Source organism: Lipomyces chichibuensis (genome assembly GCF_038497645.1).
Source record: "Lipomyces chichibuensis strain CBS 12929 unplaced genomic scaffold V1513scaffold_6, whole genome shotgun sequence".
Lineage (NCBI taxonomy): Eukaryota > Fungi > Ascomycota > Lipomycetes > Lipomycetales > Lipomycetaceae > Lipomyces > Lipomyces chichibuensis.
The window spans coordinates 395,185-416,992 of NW_027117458.1; the positions used below are offsets into that span (position 1 = coordinate 395,185).

The 21,808-nt window shown below is 46.4% G+C and overlaps 9 protein-coding genes across 9 annotated transcripts; 3 read left to right on the forward strand and 6 right to left on the reverse strand.

The window, feature by feature from the left end:
* The first annotated feature begins 1,244 nt into the window (after positions 1-1,244).
* V1513DRAFT_440036 (uncharacterized protein) lies at positions 1,245-5,410 on the forward strand. The gene is made up of 13 exons (XM_066897295.1): positions 1,245-1,687; positions 1,740-1,772; positions 1,821-3,466; positions 3,518-3,606; positions 3,661-3,734; positions 3,781-3,853; positions 3,909-3,956; positions 4,016-4,141; positions 4,186-4,408; positions 4,459-4,696; positions 4,749-4,770; positions 4,825-5,112; positions 5,161-5,410. The coding sequence occupies exons 1-13, from the start codon at positions 1,608-1,610 to the stop codon at positions 5,305-5,307; spliced, it is 3,087 nt and encodes a 1,028-aa protein (XP_066755107.1). The 5' UTR covers positions 1,245-1,607; the 3' UTR covers positions 5,308-5,410.
* Positions 5,411-7,473: 2,063 nt separating this feature from the next.
* V1513DRAFT_477971 (uncharacterized protein) lies at positions 7,474-8,258 on the reverse strand (the record flags this gene model as incomplete). Its single annotated transcript, XM_066900260.1, has 2 exons — positions 7,474-8,137; positions 8,170-8,258. 2 exons carry the CDS (start codon positions 8,256-8,258, stop codon positions 7,609-7,611), a joined length of 618 nt encoding a protein of 205 aa, XP_066755108.1. The 3' UTR covers positions 7,474-7,608.
* A 595-nt stretch (positions 8,259-8,853) lies between these two features.
* V1513DRAFT_276884 (uncharacterized protein) lies at positions 8,854-9,664 on the forward strand. The gene has a single exon (XM_066894566.1). The coding sequence runs from the start codon at positions 8,979-8,981 to the stop codon at positions 9,528-9,530; it is 552 nt and encodes a 183-aa protein (XP_066755109.1). The 5' UTR covers positions 8,854-8,978; the 3' UTR covers positions 9,531-9,664.
* A 546-nt stretch (positions 9,665-10,210) lies between these two features.
* V1513DRAFT_430170 (uncharacterized protein) lies at positions 10,211-11,134 on the reverse strand (the record flags this gene model as incomplete). The annotated part of the gene is made up of 3 exons (XM_066896340.1): positions 10,211-10,356; positions 10,504-10,855; positions 10,952-11,134. The coding sequence occupies 3 exons, from the start codon at positions 11,132-11,134 to the stop codon at positions 10,211-10,213; spliced, it is 681 nt and encodes a 226-aa protein (XP_066755110.1).
* Positions 11,135-11,489: 355 nt separating this feature from the next.
* V1513DRAFT_440052 (uncharacterized protein) lies at positions 11,490-13,141 on the reverse strand. Its single transcript, XM_066897296.1, has 4 exons — positions 12,397-13,141; positions 12,069-12,343; positions 11,952-12,016; positions 11,490-11,891 (listed from the first exon to the last, which is right to left on the reverse strand). Exons 1-4 carry the CDS (start codon positions 12,837-12,839, stop codon positions 11,562-11,564), a joined length of 1,113 nt encoding a protein of 370 aa, XP_066755111.1. The 5' UTR covers positions 12,840-13,141; the 3' UTR covers positions 11,490-11,561.
* Positions 13,142-14,318: 1,177 nt separating this feature from the next.
* On the forward strand, positions 14,319-15,185 carry V1513DRAFT_375718 (P-loop containing nucleoside triphosphate hydrolase protein; the record flags this gene model as incomplete). The annotated part of the gene is made up of 3 exons (XM_066894906.1): positions 14,319-14,430; positions 14,482-14,576; positions 14,634-15,185. 3 exons carry the CDS (start codon positions 14,319-14,321, stop codon positions 15,183-15,185), a joined length of 759 nt encoding a protein of 252 aa, XP_066755112.1.
* Positions 15,186-15,306: 121 nt separating this feature from the next.
* On the reverse strand, positions 15,307-17,390 carry V1513DRAFT_276856 (mate-domain-containing protein). The gene is made up of 2 exons (XM_066894565.1): positions 16,686-17,390; positions 15,307-16,623 (listed from the first exon to the last, which is right to left on the reverse strand). Exons 1-2 carry the CDS (start codon positions 17,252-17,254, stop codon positions 15,450-15,452), a joined length of 1,743 nt encoding a protein of 580 aa, XP_066755113.1. The 5' UTR covers positions 17,255-17,390; the 3' UTR covers positions 15,307-15,449.
* Positions 17,391-17,667: 277 nt separating this feature from the next.
* On the reverse strand, positions 17,668-19,512 carry V1513DRAFT_440061 (Alpha/Beta hydrolase protein). Its single transcript, XM_066897297.1, has 5 exons — positions 19,328-19,512; positions 19,180-19,268; positions 18,628-19,129; positions 18,367-18,569; positions 17,668-18,311 (listed from the first exon to the last, which is right to left on the reverse strand). Exons 1-5 carry the CDS (start codon positions 19,353-19,355, stop codon positions 17,916-17,918), a joined length of 1,218 nt encoding a protein of 405 aa, XP_066755114.1. The 5' UTR covers positions 19,356-19,512; the 3' UTR covers positions 17,668-17,915.
* A 1,069-nt stretch (positions 19,513-20,581) lies between these two features.
* Positions 20,582-21,771, reverse strand: V1513DRAFT_440065 (thioredoxin-like protein). Its single transcript, XM_066897298.1, has 4 exons — positions 21,541-21,771; positions 21,390-21,479; positions 21,312-21,336; positions 20,582-21,243 (listed from the first exon to the last, which is right to left on the reverse strand). The coding sequence occupies exons 1-4, from the start codon at positions 21,659-21,661 to the stop codon at positions 20,964-20,966; spliced, it is 516 nt and encodes a 171-aa protein (XP_066755115.1). The 5' UTR covers positions 21,662-21,771; the 3' UTR covers positions 20,582-20,963.
* Between the last annotated feature and the right edge of the window lie 37 nt (positions 21,772-21,808).

Below are 21,808 nucleotides of genomic sequence, written 5' to 3' on the forward strand. Positions count from 1 at the left end.
TACCGACCAACATTCTCAGTGCAATCATAATCTAGAGTTTGGAAGGCACTGTAAAATTTAAAAGCCAATTAATATTACGAATACTTTGACATAGCTAGGGGCTTTACTCAGGTACCGAGTCAAATTCGACAGCTTGGTAGTCGCATAAGATACAGACACCGCTGCCAGCATTGGCCACTTCCCCGCCTCCATATTCTGGATGATAGCGTAAAAGGAGGACCAAAGTTGTTGTCGGTTATAAATTTTCAAGCGCAACCACATGGACGACTAATATAAGTTGGAAGAGGCTAATGCTTATCATACAGCCCAAGTGCAGGGTTGCACTAAACTTTATCTTATACACAAGTTAACCCGAGCAAGTGTTATTGATTGGATTGATTGCATTGCGAAAGATAAATGGTAAGAACTAGTGCGCATTCGTGATGTGCACGAATGAAGATTTTGCTCATTCGCATTCGACTAGGGATTCCGACGTTTTATTTGTATTAGATTTGTAATTATTTGTAGCATACTAGTTTAGGTGCTCTACACGCGCTTAGCATTGTCAAGAACAGGATACTTTCAATCACTGCATGCACATAAGTCTTCTGGAATAATATGGATGATTTCTATGTGTGTCCAGGTCCCCGGCTCCAAGAGACTTGACTTACCACCTGCTCAATGACGGAAACGACGACGAAGCAGTTGCTGAAGATCAAATTGTCAAAAGACCTCGGACAGATACGCTGTCGAACGACCTGAAGCTTATTACTCCAAGCTGTAATAACTCTAACCCATGAAGATTGCTTCTCCACCCTTGAATTTGTTGAAAAGTACACTTGTTGATAACTTCGTACGGTAGGCAGCTCTGTAAGACCATCTGCCCTTAGAATATCCCAAGTGGTTCAAGTAGGGTTCCGCCCACACAAATGTAGTAACCCCCGAAAACCTTAGTTTTGGTACGGACCTCCCCTGCTCTCGTACATAGAGCCGCTAAGTCCGTGAAATATGCACACAGGGGACTCACAGGAGATAGATAAGGCATTTTAACCTACATTGTCGCAACTTTACTTCGAATATAACTATACTTGTTAGCTCTTGTCAAAGCTCTTACAAAATGAGCCTATATTTTACGTCAAAGCTTGTTTGCTGCATAGCAAAAGACGTGCTAAGCCACATGCTTCAAAAGTCGTTTGTAGCCTATACATATAACTGGTGCTTTGTCGGAAGCCGATCATAGAAGTGCTTCATAATACAGTGTTACTCATCATTATCAAGCTAAGCATTGCTCCCTCAATTCACAAGTTTCTGACGACTTTCATAATCCGTCGAGCAACGGATACTAAGCCCTTTTGTCAATCCTCAGTACTCTCTTACAGCGACCAACTCGATGAGTAAAGCCAGATCTCTGATCTTCCTGTTCAAATTCAGCAGAGTACTCTCGCCCGCTTACGCCCCCGCTTATGCGACTAGTTCCACGCCCCCACATAATTTCAGCAACCAAACCATAGATCCACAGACTACCTCGGCCGAAATGTTCAACTCTCATCCACGACAACCAACCCAAAGTCGCATACATTACATTTTCTAATTTAGATCAAAGACTAGCCAATCAATGAACTCGGACGATGGTTTGCATCAACAAGGCTGTTATATTCTTATGGCAGAAGTCAGGATTAAATCGCAGCTTACTAATTGCCATGGTCAAGTACGTTCACAACTTACTCTGAAAGAGGACCTTCGTGGTAATTTGTTTATAGAGGAGGTCTACCTCCTGCAATTGCACTTTCTCTGTGAGTAGACCTCCGATTCCATTGCGGCACCGGTGCTAAGCCCAAAAGATTCGAACTTGATAGGTTTGCTGCAAACTTTACAACTGTGGGATATCTGGTTGCGATCATGTCGATACTGTCCTCGGCAATGCTTCCACGCGCAAAATTCTTACAAACTATGATGTTCAACATCATTGCAATTTGCATTGGTGGCTGTATTTCCCTCCTGACCTGTTATTGCAGCGTTTCCGCGAGGAAAAACACCACATCAGGCTCCATAAGCTCGGGAGGAGCTCCAGCACCAGGTATAACAACATCAGTAACCTATAGCTCGAGTGCAAATGCAGTCAGTGCTATCTGGCTCTTCCTCAACATCGCCATCGCCAATGCGTTTCGCTTCAAGAGACCGCAGCTCCAAGTCCCTGTGATCATTTACAACATCTTCGCGATTGTGTCCGGATCAACTGCACCACTTTTGCCCACAATGTCTGTGAGCATGACCTTCGTGAAGAAGTTGTTGGAAGCTTTTCTCTCCGGGTTCGCAATCGCAACCGTTGTAAACATCTTTATATTTCCTGTCAGCTCCCGGCTAGTGGTTTTCACACAGTTTGTGCGCTATATCGGTGCATTGCAAGGCGTCATTAACGCTCAGAGGCGGTTTCTCCAGAGCATGGAATCGAAGGATATGATGTATCACCAAGACGACGACAAGGGCAAGGGTGCTTCGAAAACAGGGCAGGCAGCGAAAGCTGTGAACCGTGCTCTTGCAAGTTTAACTGCTCTCCATGGCAAGCTGCATGGCGATATCACATTTGCGAAACGAGAATTCGCTTATGGCAAGCTCTCTGCCGATAACATCGGCGAAATTTTCGATCTGTTCCGAAAGATATTCGTACCGTTACTCAGGTTAGGATCCGTGGTGGAAATTTTCGAGCGTGTCGCCCATAGCAGAGGCTGCTGTGATGTAAATGATTTTATTGATGAAGACTCGGAGAACCCAGATATTATGGACAGGAAAGAAATACTCGAAGCTGAACAGGCAGAATGGAACGAGATAATGAAATCATTGCATGCACAGTTCGAAGCCATGTCAAATGCGATGAATGATGGCCTGCTGCACGCCTCATACGCGCTCGAGTTAACGAAGAAGCCCAAAGACAAGAATGTGCAACAAGATGCAGAGATGGAAGAGACCATTGTTGATCTCGAAACTCGTGGGAAAATCAGGAAGCCTGGGGATACAAAGTTCGGCGAATACCTGGAGGTGAAAGTCCGATACTTCAAAGAGCGGAGAAATGCAAGCCTCAAAAAATGGTGCGAACTCAAAGGCGTGGCTTTGCCGGACGCCGAAGACGGCTCCTCTCTGGAGCGTGTGCGCTCCAGAGTGCAGCGCAGTAAAGATCTTACGGGAAAAGACCAGACTCGGCAGCAATTATATCTGGTCCTCTACCTTGAGTTTCTGCTTTGGTCAACAGGGCATGCGGTACTTGACTTGGTCAAATATGCCGATGGTAAAGTGGAATCTGGTCAAATGAAGTGCAAGAAGATCCAGGTCCCAGGCAAGACCCGTCTATGGAAATGGCTTAGAAGCTGCCTTAGCGTCGAGGACACTACAGCAGAACATTTGCCGGAGCAGTCTGAGAGCAGCAGCCTAGGCATCGCTCTTGGCCAATCCTTTGTGAAACGGAAGGATCCTGAACATCTACCGCCTACGAGTATGATCACGCCAAAACGACATCTGCCACTTAGCTAACGCGTTTGTTAAGATTCATGGCAACGATTTGGAGATGACTTGCGGCATTTCTCGCACTTCTTTGCCAGTCCTGAGCTCATCTTTGGCTTCCGTGTCGCCTGCGTAATGTTCCTGTCTTCGCATGGCATTTGCAAGACTTGACTGACAGGTGTATAGGCGACAATGTGCATCGCTATCGTTGCTTTTCTGGAAAACACACAACGATTCTTTGTCGAGCAGCGTCTCGTCTGGTAGGGACTTCTTGAAACGTGACAAATCTGGAGGCTAACTTGGCAGGGCTGTGATCATGGTGGCAATTGGCATGACAGTGACCACTGGATCGGGAGCTTTTAGACTCTTAGCACGAGTGGTCTGTCTTTTCTTGTCACGGGTCGATGATTGTACGATTGTTGACTTTCAAGTAGGTCGGGGCACTTGTTGCTACTGTATGTTCGTTTGCGATTTGGTATATTGTAAACTTCACCATGTCTCAACCGAACCCTATCTGTCGTTAGTCTAACACATTCACTAGCCTGGCGGAGATGGGAACACTGCTGCAGTTATCGGGCTCGTCTTTGTCTTCACATTCTGTCAGACCTATATTCTGGTTGCTTTTCGCAAGTTCGCTATTGGTGTAATAATAATGATGTTCACTCAAGTAAGTTTACTGCATTTTCCGGGGATTATGCTGACCATAGCAAGGTCCTCATAATTGGATATGAGCTAGAGGTAAGAAAGATTGGAGTTGCAGTCGCAACATCGAATGGCCAGCTCTACTATCCCATTTACCTGCTGGCTCCTTATCGATTGGCCACTGTCGCTGGGGGGTGTTTGGTAGCTTGGATCTGGTCTTACATCCCATATCCTATCACGGACAAGAGCCTCCTCCGCCGGCAGCTTGGGGAGTCAATCTATTTACTTGCCAGTATGTTTCATGTTCCTTTCGATCCTATTTTCCGTGCTAAGAGGTGCAAGATTTCTACAGCATTGTACATGTCACAATCAAATCACGTCTAGAGGGCACCGGTGGGGATCCGCAAGACAATAATAGCCCTGAGAAACGGCTTGAAAAGGCTCGTACCAAGATCTTGGTCAAGCAAATGAAGATACTCGCCCAACTACGGCGGCATTCAGCGTTTACAAAGTTCGAGCCGACACTCGGGGGTAAGTTTCCGAAGGCGATATATGATTCTATTATCCAAGAAGTGCAGAAGTAAGTCGAAGTCTTATACAATTCAACCAAGGGCGAAGCTAAGGCAGGATAGTATTATGAGCTATATGTCACTCGTAAGGTCCGAAAGCATGTCTGCACGACAGACGAAAGACTGATGTGAAAGCTAGCTGTCCTATGCGACGACGACGTTCAGCACCAATCACCAGACTGTGGAGGAGCACGAGTGGGTGCAAGACTTTTCGCGAGTCATGAGCTCGGTCAATATCACGTCGAACCGGATTACGACACTGCTGACACTCATATCGAGCAGCGTGATCAGCGGTACTCCGCTTCCACCTTACTTGCAGGCACCGCCACCACTAGAGCAGATTGACAAACTCAGGGCATTGGACCCGGAGATCCTCAACGCCAAGCATATCATAGAGCCGGGCTATGCTGCGTTTGCAGTTTCACAGGTAAGCTTCCATGCAACGGATGAGCTATGCGTTACTGATGAGTCACAGATTGCAAGTAAGCTCATCAGCGATGACTTGGAACGGTTATTAAAGAACGTCAAGCTTCTCCTAGGGGAGGTGGAATTTTCAGTCCATATCATTTCAACGGGAAGTTCGCCTTCGAAGTCACTCGGAAAGGTAAGTAAGACTGATTAGGCGTCGGGCTGTCGAGAGTGAGCGTGAGTTATACGTAAACAGCAGTAAGAAAACAAATGAAGACAGCTATGTAAATTACAGTTAAATAGCAGCTCTTTCCTCGATTGTTAAGGAGTAGCTCTTGTGTTCTGCATTATTCATGCTGTATAGCTCCCATATGGCCTGATGATTTCCCATCATTAACATCAAGCTGCCCTGATAACGACGAAACCAGAGCTCGGTCAGGTTTCTAGACCTTGCATATTAAACCCTGGCAGAAATCTTAGATTTTCTCGGTGCATTCGTCGCCAGATGAAGAGTCGTTCACGGTTCTTATCATGATCGGCTCGAAAACAGACACAAGTAAGCTGACAGTCCATCTAAATATTCCTATTTTGGTACGAAACACCACCACAACAAGAATAGCAACATGCGAAATCAACAAAATGGTATAACTCCAACCAACAAAAACTGAAAACATATATATCGTCAATGCTGGTATATATCACCCATCAAAATCAACATTCTCGTGGTACCTGCCTTCATTGAGTACTTCGAACACCCAACATGTCTCTCCCCATACTAATACCCATACTGTATAACCCTTCAACAGCAACCTCGGAAGCTGGAATTGCCAAGTAATCTCTAACTGCAGCAGCTATCTGTCGGTACTCATCCTTATATATACGGCACCAGGTACAATGCCAGTTCGGATCTCTTGTGTCAGTAACACTGACTGGAGGACTCTCAAAGTACCTATCAATATCAGTGACAAGTACTGACTGCCTGGCGGCAGCGTTTGCAAATGCCAAATGAGTAGTCTGCGGGATTGTGCGGAGCCCCCAGTTCATCCAAATATGGGTACACGCCATGATGAACTCAATAGATATTTTTGACCCTCCATAATCTTCGTATATCAAGCCTCCTCTGCGCTCATTCAATGCTTGGCCCTTGCCTTGTTCGGTATGTTCATTCCGGCTTGGCGGCTCTGGTAGAAATCATAGTAAACTTCTACTTCTGTGGTAGTCCCAAGAAATACAAATCCAGCACCCCAACATATGCAGGCCAGCATCAGATGCGGATATCTGCCAAAATTTTCCATATCCGCATCCGCCATCCGCCTAGAAGTTGGGAGAGATGATATCCGCTTTTGAATCCTCATTTTGAATGTCTGGGGGATACTCAATCCGTTAGATATCTGCACGATATCCGTAGTTTAGTGAGATCTGTGTCCAATTTGGACAACACTAGTACTCAAGGTTGTTCAGTTAATAAGACACGGGTCGCTATATACATGCATCCTTATATACATAAGTTGTTTATGATTGCCCAGTTCATTACCCTGAACCCTGATTGGTCTTCCCTGACAACTGGTTACACAATTTCCTTACTTTTGCGCTTGCGTAGGCGTCCACGAGACGTTTTGTGACCGGCTTTTTTTAAAATCTTCTCAGTACTAAACAAGGATTTCCCTTCTAATCACCATTTTACCCCTCCTACAAACTTCCGGGCCTAAACAATCTCTGCGCTATCTTCCAGTTGCTTGCGCGCAAAAGATAGTTCCGTATTATGCGTTTCAGCAACGACGGTCAGGCGATTGATATATCGCTAGACAGGTGATAAAAGCCTCTCCTGACCGGTCAAGATCGATTGCAAGACTTTAATTGATTCTCGGAGCTCAGTGCCCTCTGGGGGAGAGTTTTTAGCAATAATGGTTGAGATCGCCTTGATTAGCAGGTGTTTGTGGGATTTCTTGTATGAGTGGAGAAGGTTCTGGAATATGGCGGACCACATTGTGAGGGTTATATGGCAATAGACCAGCACCTCTCCATGCGCCGTGGATATTACGCTCTGTTAAATATAGGACGTTTCAAATATCGCGGCGCCGTTTCCACAGCCCTATGATGAGTGTATTTCCCATTTGTGTTAACCTCATAAGGAGTGCATCTGGCTCTGGCGTTATTGAACGCTCGACCGCACAACGATATTGTTGTCAGGAGTTCGCTCCTGAAAGCTTGAACGTGAGCCGCACGTCAATTGATCCGACTGACATCGGTACGTCCCGCCATCCGGCCATTATCATGAAAACATGTTCATTAGAAAATGCTAGATATTTTTATGACATTCATTTACGGAATTGTCCGCTGGAGAAATGAATAAAGTATGGGGTCCGGCATAGTTAAGATTCTATAATATATTGAATAAAGCTCAAAGTTCATATAACTAGTATTCTTCGGATTGTCGGTCCAATCCAATAATACAACATGAAAATATTGATCTACAGTCTTCCAAGACTTGCGCTTACTACAAGGTACAACATCTTCAATATGAATTATTATCTATCAAACTCAAATGAGTTGCAGGATTGCTCACACAGAAGTCCATGACGGTTCTATTCACCGAAAGACCATGCCATTTGCCGCTCATGCTCTGTGATGTGCCAACGTCCAGTATATATTTCCAAACGTCGTGAATATAATTCTCATCGTCTAGTATATACTTCCAACTGTTAAGTATATCTTTCTCATCGGTAGCCGAGGTGTTCCAAGAAAATGTAATATTAACGTTCGGAACACAACAACCATATATGCAGTCTGATCTCGGAGGTACCGTGAAATTCACATTGCCGCTTGACTTCAACCAGTTATAGAGCGACACATATGCTGACCATACCGCAGCAAGAGCAGAACTAAAACTTATTCCTTGTCTCTTATCTAGCCTCTGCTTCTTTGAAACCGATGGATACAGAGGAAGCGACCTATAAAATGCTGCAAGCTCCTGTGAATTTGTCGAAGCAGCTAGATCCTCGTATGTCACTTGTCCTCCCGTATGGCTTACATCCAGTATAATGCTGTTGAAGAATTCTGAACCGTTTGCAAAGACATATATTGAACGCACCCGTTGTAGTCAATCAAATGATATAAGTATACCGCATCACCTAGGGCTCCGCTATCGATGGCCAGACCCATCATATCGACAAGATTCGACACTTTGGCAAAATTGTTCCCTGACAAAAATTCGATAGGCAACCATTGGAATGTCTGTCCAATGCTGCCTAAGGTGAAGTTAACATATATATTCCCTGCGTCATTGGAAGTACCACTACTGGAACCATTTATCAAGGATGTCAAGCTTTCCAAGTAATTGTATTCCACCGCACGAACGACGTCTAATGTCAGAGCAGTCGTTGCAAGAAAAATGAAACTTGTAAGACAAACATTTCCACATATCATCTTGACAATAGTTGCTTTTTCTCTAATAGTAAGACAACAGGAATGTCACAATAACTGATTATCTATAAGTAGGGTAAAGCCAAACTCGGGCCAAACACAGGCCACTCTCTAAGTTTATATAATACAGACATTTACCCGACGAAACCTTTGCTTTACCGAGCAACTGGAGCCATCGTATATCGGCCAAAGTCCTCGCATCTCAACATAGCTTAATCCAGACAACCCCATGAACTTGTCAATAGAGATATTTTGCCACCAAGTTTCTTTAAACTTTCTTATCCCTGGACTTTCCCAATCAGGCAACCCTAGCCCTAAAGCAACACGTCTGTGGAGAAATTTTGCTCTGATCCGCCGTAGCAAGAATATTAAGGTTTCAACGCGCGTCGGGTAGAGTGGATTAAAATTTAACCGTAAACAACGAGTATTGCTCGTCTCTACCGAATAATCTTCAGCTTCAAAATGCCTACAGATAGCCGACAACGCCAAACAAGGGCCGCTGTGGTAGTGGCTGCCTGCGTGGCCGTCACGGTCATGTTTCAGCTCTATGCTCTTCTTTTGCAGAACGTTGTAGTTACCGCGACGGAAGGAGGAATCCGCATCCAACAAGCAATGACCTACTCTTCTACTCCGTTCGACTTCGATAGCATCGACGACGAGGACGCCATATTTCGATTTAGGTTCTCCAAAGAACTAATATATCTGATATTGCCATATCTCCGTCTCGATTTGATCCAATGGTCCAGTCGCTATCGTCCTACACCTCTTGCCGCGTTTTGTATTCTTCTACGGCGGCTATCATACCCTGAGAGGTGGGGCTCAATGATGAATGACTTTGGACGGTCGCGGTCATATCTATGTTCCGTGACTCGGGATGTGGTTTGGCATCTGATTCGCAGGTATAAAGCCAAGCTCGAATGGGATGGTGGGCGCACTAACGCCTGCCAACGTTTCGCTATATGCAAGCGCTGTACAGCTAAAGTGCGGCTACTCCAATATCTGGGGCTTCATTGATGGGACGTTTATGCCCACTACGCGCCCGACACGGGATCAAAGACTGGTCTATTACAGGTACAAGCGGGCGCATGGGATCAAAGTCCAAGCAGTGGTGACGCCAGATGGCATGATCAGTTCAGCCATTGGGGGCTTTGATGGGAAAATTGGCGACTGGCAAATGTTTAAAGAATCTGGCCTTGAACGTAGACTTAAGGATGTAAATGCTTCGCTGCCCAGCATTTATATCTTTACGGGGATCCCGCCTACTCCGCTGGGTTTGGCATCATGGGGCCGTTCAAAACAACGCCAACGCACCTTGTTCTGACTCCTCCAGAGCATAAATTCAATGTGAGGATGTCTGGAGTGCGCATCTCTGTGGAGCAGTTGTTCGGCTTGGTCCTTAACAAATGGGCCTACAATGGGTATGACTGCGACAGCAATCAACTCCAGTTGCTGCTGTTTATTTGGTGTCTATCTTGCTAACCAATATTCATACCTGCCTCGAAGGGGGCAACGAGGTATCACTGTCGTTTGGGTGCACACCCCCTCTTTAGAAAATTATTTGAAAGTGGAGTAGCTGTGGTCGCTGTGTCGCTGTTATTGCGGTTATTGCTTTGAGTAATAGTTAATTTATAATAGCCGTATAGTCATTCATTAAACGATGTAGCAAAGAGAGCAATACAGCCTTGGTTCGGCGGCTATTTGCCCAACAGCTTTTTAATATCCTCTTGAATAGATGAATATGAGTCAACGACTTTTTCGGATAATTCGGTCAGCTTCATATCCACGCCGTGAATCTGTTCGGTTAGCTTCTTATCTACCTGGTAAATCTCTGCTTCCAACTCTGTTATCATTCAAATGCTGTTGAGTTACTTGTGTCAGTGTTGCCTGTTGCCTGTTGCCTGCAACGCCGTCGCTAATTATGACATTGAAGAACTGAGCGCCGTTGTCATTGCACTGGTGCAGTCACCCATTGCTGCAGCCAACATACCGTTCCTCGATATCTTAGAGTGCTTTTTTCGGCGTGCGGACAGTTGGTCACTTAAGCTCGCACTGTCATCATCAGGGTCATCATCAAACCTCTGACGACCTTGCATCATCTGGTCACGAATTACCTTTGTTCTTCGCTTGGTTTCTGCCATCTCTTCCTTTCGAGCATACAGATCATTGTTCTCTTGCTCAACTTCGTTATAACGCTGCATAAATATATCCAGAGCTTGTTTCAGCTCTGTGTCGGAATCCGCAACTCCTGAGCGATACACCAGCTGCTCGCGCCGTTCTCTAATCAGGCCTTCCACTGTCTGACCGGGCTTCCTAATTGGTACACCTGCTCTGGTGATAACCTGATGAATCTAGTTATAGATACTGGCCTACCAGTTTCAGCTTCCAAGAGCTTTGAAATGTCTGCCCAAAATTTTGACTTTCGTCTCCGGGCATACTCCGTCTGATGCTGAATACAAAGTCGGACGAGACTCACTTTCATTTCCTCTGTAAATTGGTTTCGCTTTCGCGACCTTTCTGGGGTCGGCGATCCGGGTTGAGGCGACTCGGGCGGTCGATGGCAAGTTAATCACCGAAGAAGTCGTGGACTTCTCCGCAGAAGAACTACTCGATGAAGGCATATCGACCCGAAAACAATTTACCATGGTAGAAGACGAGTGGAGTAAACTGTCAGACAACATAATTCTATCTTGTATAGAAGAACAAGAGTATTGCACATATATCTAGTAACGCAGTACCTGCCAAGCCAGCATCGGTAATCAAGGTTTACGCTAGTTCAAATTTGTTGTAGCCCATGGGGTGCTAGTCTGAATTGGGGATAGTGAAGTTTCCAGAACAGTGTAAAGTATATCTTAACTGTGCCTTAACGGAACGGAGTTTTGGGTTCCATTTGGGTAGCAATCGTCCGGGTAACACATGAAACATGGCGCTAAGCGCGCTAACGAAAATGCGCTATACCGTATTTGTTATAAATGAGAGTCTATTATGCTTGCCGTAAAGAGGTTCAGACGTAAAATTCGATGAAGACACACAAGTTTGAAATATATCTCAATTCGCTGTCACGGGTGCGACAGACTGCGTCGACAGGCCCCTCAGCAGCTCCTTCCTCTTCTTGACCTCCGCCAGCAAATCCGGGTACCATCTCTCAGCGACATCTGTATGCGACTTCACTCGGTTCAGTAGCGTCGCTTCGCCAATGTGATCGAACATGGAGTGTTTGAATGTCATCTCGACGTCGTCTTTGTTACTGCGAAGTTTGTTTTTGAGCGCGAGGACATGTGGCGGAAGGTCCATTTCGGCGAATTTGGCGTCGTAGGACACGCCTTGGAAGAACGGGACTGAGAATCGGGGCCCGCACCCTGCGGGAGGTGAGATGACCTGGACTGTAGTTAGCATATACATATACGCTGGCATTACTTGATAACCTGTTAATCGTACCTGGTGCGTAGTACTGACGCAGACGCCTCGGGTGAGGGCCTCAAGCCCTTGGCCGATGGCAACAACTACACCAGTTTAGCACACATCAAATACATAATATCGTATTCAGAAACATACCAAGTGTTCCCGGAATAGGAGGACAATCAATCCATTCGCCTTCCGAGTTTTGAACCTGCAGCCCCTCATGCTCCGAAGCCTGGAGCAGATACGATGTGAGCATTGAATCTTTGTGAGGTCCGACACCTTGGCCGGTAGCATCCTTGCCTAATTCTCCGACATCGGGATATTTCACAATCTTAAGCTTGTGCTGCTGGTCCTTGTCGAAGTACTTGTCGAACGCCGTGGCTTCTAAACCCAGCGACTCCGCGACGAGACCGGTGAACTCCAAGGACCTATAACCCTTTCAGTACAGATCTCTAATCCTAAAGACTATAGAATAACTCACACTTTCGACATACACTCAATATACTCGGTAAACGTTTCCTTGAAACCCGGTAACGCCTCTTCACTGGGCCAAAGATTCGGTCCTCGCAACCACCGATACCGTGGCTCATCATTTCCTGGCGCAGGGAGCTCCGTCGCCAAGTCAATCTGTTCCCGCCAATCAATCCGTTCCTTTGTAATCTCGTTCGCAAGACGACTGTATCCCAAAAAGTGCGGTGAATTTTTCATCTCGATCTTGAGTTTCTCTTCTAAGGGCAGCTCGAAGAGACGCCTGGATTGTCGTATCACTTCTTGTGTAAGAGCTTCCGGGACACCGTAGTTGCTAATGTACAGGAACCCGACTTCGATGAGCGCATGGCGCAGTGATGTGAGGAATCGTGGTTTCGTTTCCGGGTTGTGGGACAGCGAAATGTCGAGGATTGGGATTTCTGTGAATGCCGTCATCGTGCTGTGATTCTCTCAACCACCAAGTTGCCAAAAAGCCACACGACGGACGCGAATTGTAAACTGGAAACAAACCTGCTTTTGATGTCCGGTATGGAGGAAGAGCAATCGGCGAGAGCTGGTGGGAGTTCACGAGTAATGACGCAATCGCCGGTACTGCGCTCGTCGAATATCAGCTTCGTATTTAACGTTGTCCAATTCAATTATGTCTAGTATTTTTTTGTCATACATAGTACTTGAGAGTTTAAAATAACTGGACGCATTTTGAGAGTTCGAAATAATTGGGCGCATTTTGATTCTACACGATGAGGTGGGGTTGATAATATAATCTCCTCCAAGGCGATAAAAGTGCGAATGGTTACGGGCAAATCATGACCCGAATACGAGCGAGATTCGGATCCGGCATTTAACTCTTCACGAGCGCTCGCAGATCTGATTATATTTTGCGATCGACTCAGAACGACACCCAAAATCCTTGTAAGCACGCATAAACGTGACGTTGACGAGTCCGAGCTGACGAGTATGTTTATCTCGCTGACAGGTACTCGTCATCAGTTATACAATAGCGGACAGCGCTACTGCATTTAAAATAATACCATTTCGCCTCTATAGGACAAAGCCGACTACTGTCGACAAAAGTTATCCTCTTCTTCATGTTTTAAATATTTCCGTCCATCCAAAGCCCGATTGGCAGTTTTCCTCGAAAAGGTGCAAATTAAAATTGGGTCACAGTAGCTCACCTCGCAAGCCCCTCGCTGAAAACTGACAAAAGTCACAACTAGCGTCTATCTATCGTGACCCACTTTCATTTCACAACCTTAAAACATTATCGTTCTGGCCTCAGGCAGCCAAGATCTGCAATAGGGACATTCTCGTTGTGCAATATTTTAAGTCGCGAGTATTTGACGGATACCTATAGACGAGAAAGCGAGTTGTGGTATCGCCATAGTCGGGTTTTGTGGTGAACGAGTGCTTTATCTTAAAGCTCAGCTCGGGTTTCGACTGCGTCCAATAGCTCCTCCACAACACGGAGGGGTGGGGGGAACTTTCCTTACGCTGACAACTAGTTCGCAGTGTTTACTTGGGTGGTTCAGTATTACGAAGACGTATAGAAGCGGCACCGACAACGGAATTCATTTGGTAAACGAAGGTCACAATTATTTCGACAAGAACATGCCATTCTCAGCATAACCCAACTCTAACATCTCACTTCGTATCACTCATTTTAACAATACGCCGGCGTACAGTATTTGCAGTCCATAGACCGATACAATTTGCATTTATCCCTCATTCCTCGCATAGATTCAACCTCCACTGCGGTTCTGTACGTTGTTTATAAATATGAGCGCAAAGAATTTGCGGGGACGAGCCGCGTCGAATGTTTCTGAAGCTTCATCTCACACACAAACAAGTAGTCGAATATCAGCAGACGTAAGTATTAACAACTGCTAAGCAGAGCATTTTATGGTAGAGCAGCAGATGTTGATTGTCGCGCAGGAGAACGTATATGATTACCTGGCAAAGATCATTCTAGTGGGACCGTCAGGATGCGGAAAATCGAGCGTATTACACAGATTCGTTGAGGGACAATGTATGTTCTTGTTGATGATTGCGTTATGCAGTCGGGCTAATGGAGTATTAGGGCGAGTTTTAACCGCTTCCACTATCGGCGTTGAATTTTCTTCGAAAATAATAAAAGTCGGCACCGGCGCGCGACGAAAACGGATAAAATTGCAGGTACGAAATGATGTTTGTGCGTTTTTGCCTGTGTGTATGGCAACTGACGACAGATAGCTATGGGACACTGCAGGACAAGAACGTTTCCGTGCCGTTACTCGCTCATATTACCGCGGGACTGCCGGCGCACTACTAATATACGACGCAACTAATCCCGCTACGTTCCAAATGCTCCCGCACTTTCTTTCCGACCTTCGCAACCTGGCAAATCCAACAGTATCACTCCTCCTCGTTGCCAACAAATCCGACAAGATACCGTCCGCAAACGCGGCTGATATTGTACCTGAATCCGATGTCGTCGAGTTCGCAAGACAGAACGGGTCTATCCCGATCCTCCACACGTCAGCTTTATCGGGACAAAATGTCGACGAAGCGTTTTCACGGTTGGCGAATATGATCCTGACGAAAATCGAACTCGGTGAATTGGACCCCGACGATGTCGGCGCTGGAGTACAGTATGGCGACGTGCCGAGTTGGGGAGACGGGAGTGCTAAACGGCACGGCGGCGGATCCACAGGAGGTGGACCGTTGAGAGGGCGCGGTGTGGTTAGTTTAGTGGGTGGGAAGGGGAGTAACGCGCTTGGCATACGGAGGGGTACGTGCTGTTAATTCATTTTAATATTCAAGTTTCGGCAAAAGGCTGGTAAGTGTTCTTAGACGGTTCTTATTTTCGTGCGCTTTTGTTGTGTTTCATAAATTTTTGGTTTGGGATGGGATTAGGTTATGTTTTGCACCTTAATGTCGACTGTTGATTCAATTTAAGTAAATGTTTGGCATAGTACATATCCACTCCGAACAATCCAAATAATACCAATCCATATATCAAAATGTAGACCAATTCGAAATCCAACCTAATATATATATGTGTATATACTACTGCTGGTGCTCCCCAGGTGTGGCTGCCTCCGACGTCGTCTCCGAGTCTGGCATCAAATTCCGCTCCAAATCTTCCTCCGGCGTCTCATCCAGTCTCGCCAAAGTCTTTTCAACCTCCAATTGCCAATTCGTGCGCATGACAACCGAGAACTCTAGCGACCCGGCAATATACAGCGCGATACACTGGCCTATCCACAAGCCAGGTAATCCCCTACCATGGAACGCCAACGATATACCCAACGGCAGCGCCAAAACATAGTATGCCGCCGAATTGATAAACGCGCCGATATGCTGCCGCCCCATACCTCTCAAGCTTCCCGAACACGACGCGTTAATGCCGTCCGCGATTTGAAAGAGTGCGACGTACGGAATGACTTTCGCCGTTTCGCTAATGACGTCGAGATCGTTGCTGAAAAGCTTGCCATAGTAGCTCCGCATAAGCAGCATGATAATCATTATGCCTGCGCCAATGGAGGCGGCCAGAAGTGCGGCGGTGTAAGCTGCGCGACGGGCGGCACGGCCTCGTCGCTCGCCTAGGAGATTGCCGACGCGTGTTGATGCTGCAACGCCGATACCAAAAGGGATAGTGAATGTTACCTGGTCGGATGTCATGACACAACTTTGCGCAGCTAAGGCGATGTCGCCAAGTCTACCGGCCACTAAAGCGACGATTTCAAAGGCCCACCATTCTGTGCCTACCATGATGATGCCAAGGATGCTGAGTTTGTAATAAATACCAAGGTTCGTGAACGCCCGGCGCGAAAAGCCTCCCCAAGCTCGAGAACCACGAGTACATTTGGTGACGACGACGAGACCAAAGAACGAGAGCCAGTAGGTGAGACCAGTTGCAATTGCGGCACCGTTAAGACCGAACCCAAGTGGGTGGATAAAAAGGTAATTGAGAATACCGTTCAGTGGCGCTGTTATAAGGAGAACGTAAGTACCCGCTTGCATAAGGCCCTGAACTTGCAAGAACTTCTTAAGCGCTTCGAAGTAGATAAAGCCAAGCCCTCCTGGGATCAGACACTGGAGGAAGCCGGCAGCCGAAGCCGCGAGTTCCGGAGATTGACCTAGAGCACGAAGAACAGGCTCAGCGTACAGCCAGAGACCGACAACTGGTATGTACAGCGTTCCGAGCACAAAGCAACCACGTTGTAAAAGAACGCCTAGTCTGAAATGGTGAGTTAGTCCCTTTATCGATCTTTGCCACATGAAACATAGGGGAATACACACTCCGTAGGGTCATCGCTGGCAGTGTAGGTTGCTGACCCAAGTGTATCTATGGACGTAGTGCCACCAAGCTGAATCAACCATCCCGTGCTCATAGCAAACATGTAGCTAAACGCGGATGTCGCAAGTTCCTGCGCACCAAGTCGTCCCACTATTAATATGGACACTGTCTGCAATGAATTCTGCAACATGTATGACAGAATGACGGGAATTGACATCCGCAGCATCCGCTTGTATTCCACCCATGACACCTTTGCAATGAACTGACCTAGAAAATGCGACGGGATCACTGCGTCGGGATCAGTCATTGCTGTGTCAACGGGGAGAAGTCTTTGCTCCTCGCCTGCGTCGTCATCGGCCTCGGAGCCGGGATATTGCTCGCTGACGACAGAATCTTCGAGCTGCCTTGGAACGGCATTGCTGTCCAGAGTTCCTATTGATCTGGTAACCGGGTCCGCGTCTGTCGCGAGTACCAAATCGGGAGATGCACCGTCGTTCAAATTAGCCGCAGTAGGTTTCTCGTTCTCGCCCGTAACTGACGATGCCGCCGAGGACGACGGCGAAGAATTCATTGTCGATTACTTTGTCGTATCTGAAGGACAGAACCCCACAACAATGAATTCGACTCTGGTCACAGAAAGGAATACAACCGCTTATATATATTGTAATTGCAGAAGCAACCGCCTGCACAGACAGTTTTTTTTTGGAAGGGGCACCAAAAATTGACTTCCTATCCGGAGGCTTATCGCTCGCTGTTAAGCTGAAGCCGGGTCACTCGCCAACGAACAGCAGCAAAGTTCGGGGTATCGAAGGCGACGCTGGTGGCTTCTTTTGAGACTCAGTCATGACCTGCAAAGCTTATTTCCTCAAGCAACACACAAGGGCACGTCGTCTATCCCCACAATGTAAACGACGAACAAAACTGAGTTTTAAACTAGATACTAAATATAAAATATTTAAATGAATATTTATGCCATTAAAGAGTACGATGATCGATGGACAAGAGACAGCATAATATGTCACACCAGAGCAGATAAATAATAACTAAACAGGTATTCCTATTATAAGTGCAGCAGTAAAACTATATAAGCAATGTAAGTGAGAAACGAGAAACAGCGAACTTTGAGCTCCAACTTGTCCAAACTCCAGATCCGAATGGCAAAACACAACAGTTGAAGAAACGAGTTACAATCAAATCATATTAGTACAGAACAACTGGTATCATATAATCAACTACCCGCCAGTCCAAGCACCATCTTGCCAGAACTTGCATCGTTTCGCAACCGGACCATCGTCTTTCAAAGACAAATAAGAGAAACCCTTCTTACCGACATCGATCATTGGTTTGCCCGGCGATTCATTCGACTTCGGGAAGTAGATCGTCGGCATGCTGTTGTCTGTCAGGCGGTATTTGTTCGGGTCACCCGAAATTGCGAACGAGACGAGGTACGATTGGAACGACACTGCGAGGTCTGCAAGGTTGTCTGCAACTAAGATAGTCTGACCCGCTTTTGCCAGCAGCGGAGAACCGCCCCAGAACGTCAGCGCAAGGTCGACACTGTGGATCGCCGGAGGCAACGAGAACCGATACAAGTAAGTATCTGGATATGCGGCTTCCAGGTACGGAGACTAGTAGCTAGTTAGCCCACCTTCGCAAAAGATAATCAACAAATAGATTACACACATTACACTCAACGATCCATTCTGCAATGATCGAGGACACGCGTCGGAATTTACTGCTGTAATCGCTTGCAGGATAAAGATCCTTAGCTTCCTCGATGACGTCCTCGTCGGCATTAGGGAAATGACGCTCCACCAAGGCGTCAAACTGCCTAGTTGTCACGACTGTAGGGTCCGAGAAGATGAATCCTTCGTCAGTATTATAAGCTACACCGGTTAGAGACAAGTCTCAATATGATTGACGACAAAAGGGACGATCTCTTACCAGCCATGATCTGGACATCTCGATTGTAGGTTCCATGGGCTAGCCGAAAGAGTGGTAGCTGTGGGATATAAGTGTGATCAACGTATGGACCAAATTGAAATGTCCCGTATAGCGTATCGTACACTGCATCTTTGTTTGCCTTTGCCAAGTCTGCCCCGTCCCTCGACATAAGGCATTCGAAACTGTCATCACAGTCGCAGCCGGTCATCGCCGCAAACTTGCGATACTGGGAATCCAAGATGTCTTTATCATACTGGGGGTAAAACGCAGTGGACTGGAGGATCGCACGGTGAAACTGCACATCCTCCGGGGCCGTTAGATGATGGATGATAGAAGATGCGCCAGCGCTCTCGCCCATCACAGTGACATCATCCGGATTACCGCCAAACATATCGATGTGCTGGTGGATCCAGTCTAGTGCCATGCGCTGGTCGTGAAAGCCGGCGTTGGTGGCACCCTTGGCCTTCACTTCTTTCCCTCCTAGAAAGCCGAACGCCCCCAGCTATGACATAATTTAGCACTGACTGCGAAAATCGAGAACACACAACTTACGCGATAGTTAAAGGCAACATAGACCAACTTTCCGTCAGCGATCTTCATCAATCCTTTCGGATTGTGGACTCCGGCCTTTTCGCCGAACGCTATGCAAACTGATAAGCAAAAAGAACAAGGAAAGTCAACCATAACAAGGTGTACTAACTATATCCGCCGCCGTGAATCCATGCCATGACCGGGAGCCCGTCCGAAGAACCACTACCCTTAAGAGAAGATAGGGTAATTGTCGTGTCGGAGACAGACGTGTTAAAAACATCGATTTGGTCACGAACGATCCAGCCAGGAACAACCACGTCTAAGAAAAGACAGTCTTCGGACTGCCTCTCAGGGTTGGCCAACAAATCAAGCCACTTAAACTGAATGTTCGTGGCTTGATGGCACACGTACCCAACAGAGCCGTCATTGATTTCCTCTTCATAAAGAGGAGGCTCGGGAAGCTGGAACCGTCGACTTCCAGTAGGCGGAGCGGCGTAGCGAATGTTCTATAGCCCGTTAGCTGGCTGGCTCACAAACAAGGATACCAGCCACTATGAGTGAATGAAAGGAAATTTCCTACCGAAAAGAGATAATAGTCACCATCATCCTCATACATCGACGCACGATACCGCGCATAGCCAAGGTCAACTATGGGCATAACTATGGGCATTGAAGTTACAGTAGTATCGGAGGCTGTGCTCATGGGGGCACCCATGCACGCACCAAGCAGCGGTACTAGTATGGAAAGAACGATGGTGCAATACATGTTGGCAGCAGATTGAAGACAATATCAAGGAGAAGGAGGTCGACGGGAGAACAGCACCTATATTATAGCTCTTTCCAGAACAAGAAACCTGGCAATGTCCCTTACTTGGGTGCTCACGTGCCAGAAGTCAGGCTCTTTCGGCGGTTTTGCATATTGGAGCCGAAACTGCATATGTTCATTTTGGTTGCCAACAAGGATCCTAGCGTACGGTTGATCTGTCCTAGTTTGCAATAGTTAGATAAAGGTCAACCGCTTTTGGGTGCAATCCGCGTACTTTGCCGCATCCCCCAGACCTTGCAAATAAAGTTTGACAGAACAAACCTACTTTGTGGCTACCACCAATAATTTGTTTTTTAGTTTAAGCTAATATTCAGGGGTATCTGGTCGCACTGTTCGGACCAGACAACCCTAAAAGCGGACTTCATACGGGAAATCCCATATCAAACAACAACGATTTGTAAACCAATCGAACAGTGACGTAGAGTCGATAGTCAACCACGTACATGCCAGTGTAGAGTCAATATTGCCAAATTTACGTGGGAGATGCTCAAATATCCGTGACGACGTCGATATCACCCACTCTTTTGCTCTAGCACCTTAGCGCAAGCATCGCCTTGCGCTGAGATCATTACTCGCTGCGAGGCAATTCCCTAATGGCTTCATCTATTCCTTCCACCGCTCTAAATTATCGCACTCAGATGTCGTCATTTTTGACATACAAAGAAATGTATACCAATAACAACAAGAAATAATGACTAGCTGCCAATAATATTCAAGCGATCCTTGTAGCGTGACTGCCGAACGAAGCCGATTGGATCTAGGGGATTGTACCTAGAGCGATGTAAGATTAAGTAAGGAATACAGTTGCAGACGAGGTGCGACACGCAACATTTGGACAGGAGGGGACAAAATTCTACTTGATAGATATATTACTGAGAGGATTCTACAGAGATTCCTACTATCAAGCATTTACTCATCCGACGCTTGCAGTACATCGCAAGATGTATCCGACATTTGCACTTCGCCTATACAGCTCCATCTAATTCTTGCTGGCTCTCGATATTTTAAATCGCCGTCCCGCGTTATTCTTGAACGCTTCTGCCAGTTGATTTTGTCCATGTAGTAGCCGCATCTCATCGCCTCCTCCAAGACTCTTGCCTCCAACAAACACATTTGGAACCGTTCTGCGCCCCGAAATGTCGAAAAGCGCATCCTGAATTTCTTGTCCATGCGGGTCAAGATCAAGTTCTCTGATAATTGGTGGCGGAACCATCTTATATTGTTCAGAGAGGAGCGCCTTCACGAAACGAGAATGTGGGCTATAAAATAAATAATCTAATTAAACTACTTGAATCCCCTAAGCAATTTCTAGCGCAACACTTCTTACCAATATGACTTGGAAAAGATAACAACTATTGGAGGCATCAGCAAATCTAACCACAATCATGACTCGGGAGTGCCTTACCAGGAGACTGTATGAGCAAAGCTTTTATTTCGTCGAAAGGTTCATATCCCTGATTGGAAGAGGAAAAGCTCTGAGATTCCGATCCTTTAACTAGAGCAGTTCTTAATAATGCAACGTTTGAAGGAACATCTCCGAAGATGAATTCACATACATCTCTCTAAATCAGGTACTTCATAGTCATATCCGCTAGATTTTCTCCTGATGACAATCACGCACAGAACGACAGCAACTGCAAGGATCGCCAAGGGGCGCCGAAATCTTCTCGAGATCATCTTGCAAATATCGAAAATCGGTTAAGTATTGAACCACTAGAAGTCACGCTATCGATACACAGGCAGCCAGCTGTACCGAATTCTGATCCACGATGACTTCCCTGAACAGAACAGCGAGTTACCTTTTGAACATGATCGAACTCCTCA

Coding starts and splice junctions, on each gene's coding strand:
- V1513DRAFT_440036 (XM_066897295.1), top strand. CDS start 1,608: ATGGTTTGCATCAACAAGGCTGTTATATTCTTATGGCAGAAGTCAGGA. Junction 4,142..4,185: donor TAATAATGATGTTCACTCAA/GTAAGTTTACTG, acceptor GACCATAGCAAG/GTCCTCATAATTGGATATGA. Junction 4,771..4,824: donor TTATGAGCTATATGTCACTC/GTAAGGTCCGAA, acceptor TGTGAAAGCTAG/CTGTCCTATGCGACGACGAC.
- V1513DRAFT_276884 (XM_066894566.1), top strand. CDS start 8,979: ATGCCTACAGATAGCCGACAACGCCAAACAAGGGCCGCTGTGGTAGTG.
- V1513DRAFT_440052 (XM_066897296.1), bottom strand. CDS start 12,839: ATGACGGCATTCACAGAAATCCCAATCCTCGACATTTCGCTGTCCCAC. Junction 12,344..12,396: donor ATTGAGTGTATGTCGAAAGT/GTGAGTTATTCT, acceptor AAAGGGTTATAG/GTCCTTGGAGTTCACCGGTC. Junction 12,017..12,068: donor TCCTATTCCGGGAACACTTG/GTATGTTTCTGA, acceptor AAACTGGTGTAG/TTGTTGCCATCGGCCAAGGG.
- V1513DRAFT_276856 (XM_066894565.1), bottom strand. CDS start 17,254: ATGAATTCTTCGCCGTCGTCCTCGGCGGCATCGTCAGTTACGGGCGAG. Junction 16,624..16,685: donor GCCAGCGATGACCCTACGGA/GTGTGTATTCCC, acceptor TCACCATTTCAG/ACTAGGCGTTCTTTTACAAC.
- V1513DRAFT_440061 (XM_066897297.1), bottom strand. CDS start 19,355: ATGGCATGGATTCACGGCGGCGGATATA. Junction 19,130..19,179: donor ATGTTGCCTTTAACTATCGC/GTAAGTTGTGTG, acceptor ATTATGTCATAG/CTGGGGGCGTTCGGCTTTCT. Junction 18,312..18,366: donor AATGGATCGTTGAGTGTAAT/GTGTGTAATCTA, acceptor ACTAGCTACTAG/TCTCCGTACCTGGAAGCCGC.
- V1513DRAFT_440065 (XM_066897298.1), bottom strand. CDS start 21,661: ATGATCTCGAGAAGATTTCGGCGCCCCTTGGCGATCCTTGCAGTTGCT. Junction 21,337..21,389: donor TTTGCTCATACAGTCTCCTG/GTAAGGCACTCC, acceptor TGCCTCCAATAG/TTGTTATCTTTTCCAAGTCA. Junction 21,244..21,311: donor ATCTTTTCCAAGTCATATTG/GTAAGAAGTGTT, acceptor TTTATTTTATAG/CCCACATTCTCGTTTCGTGA.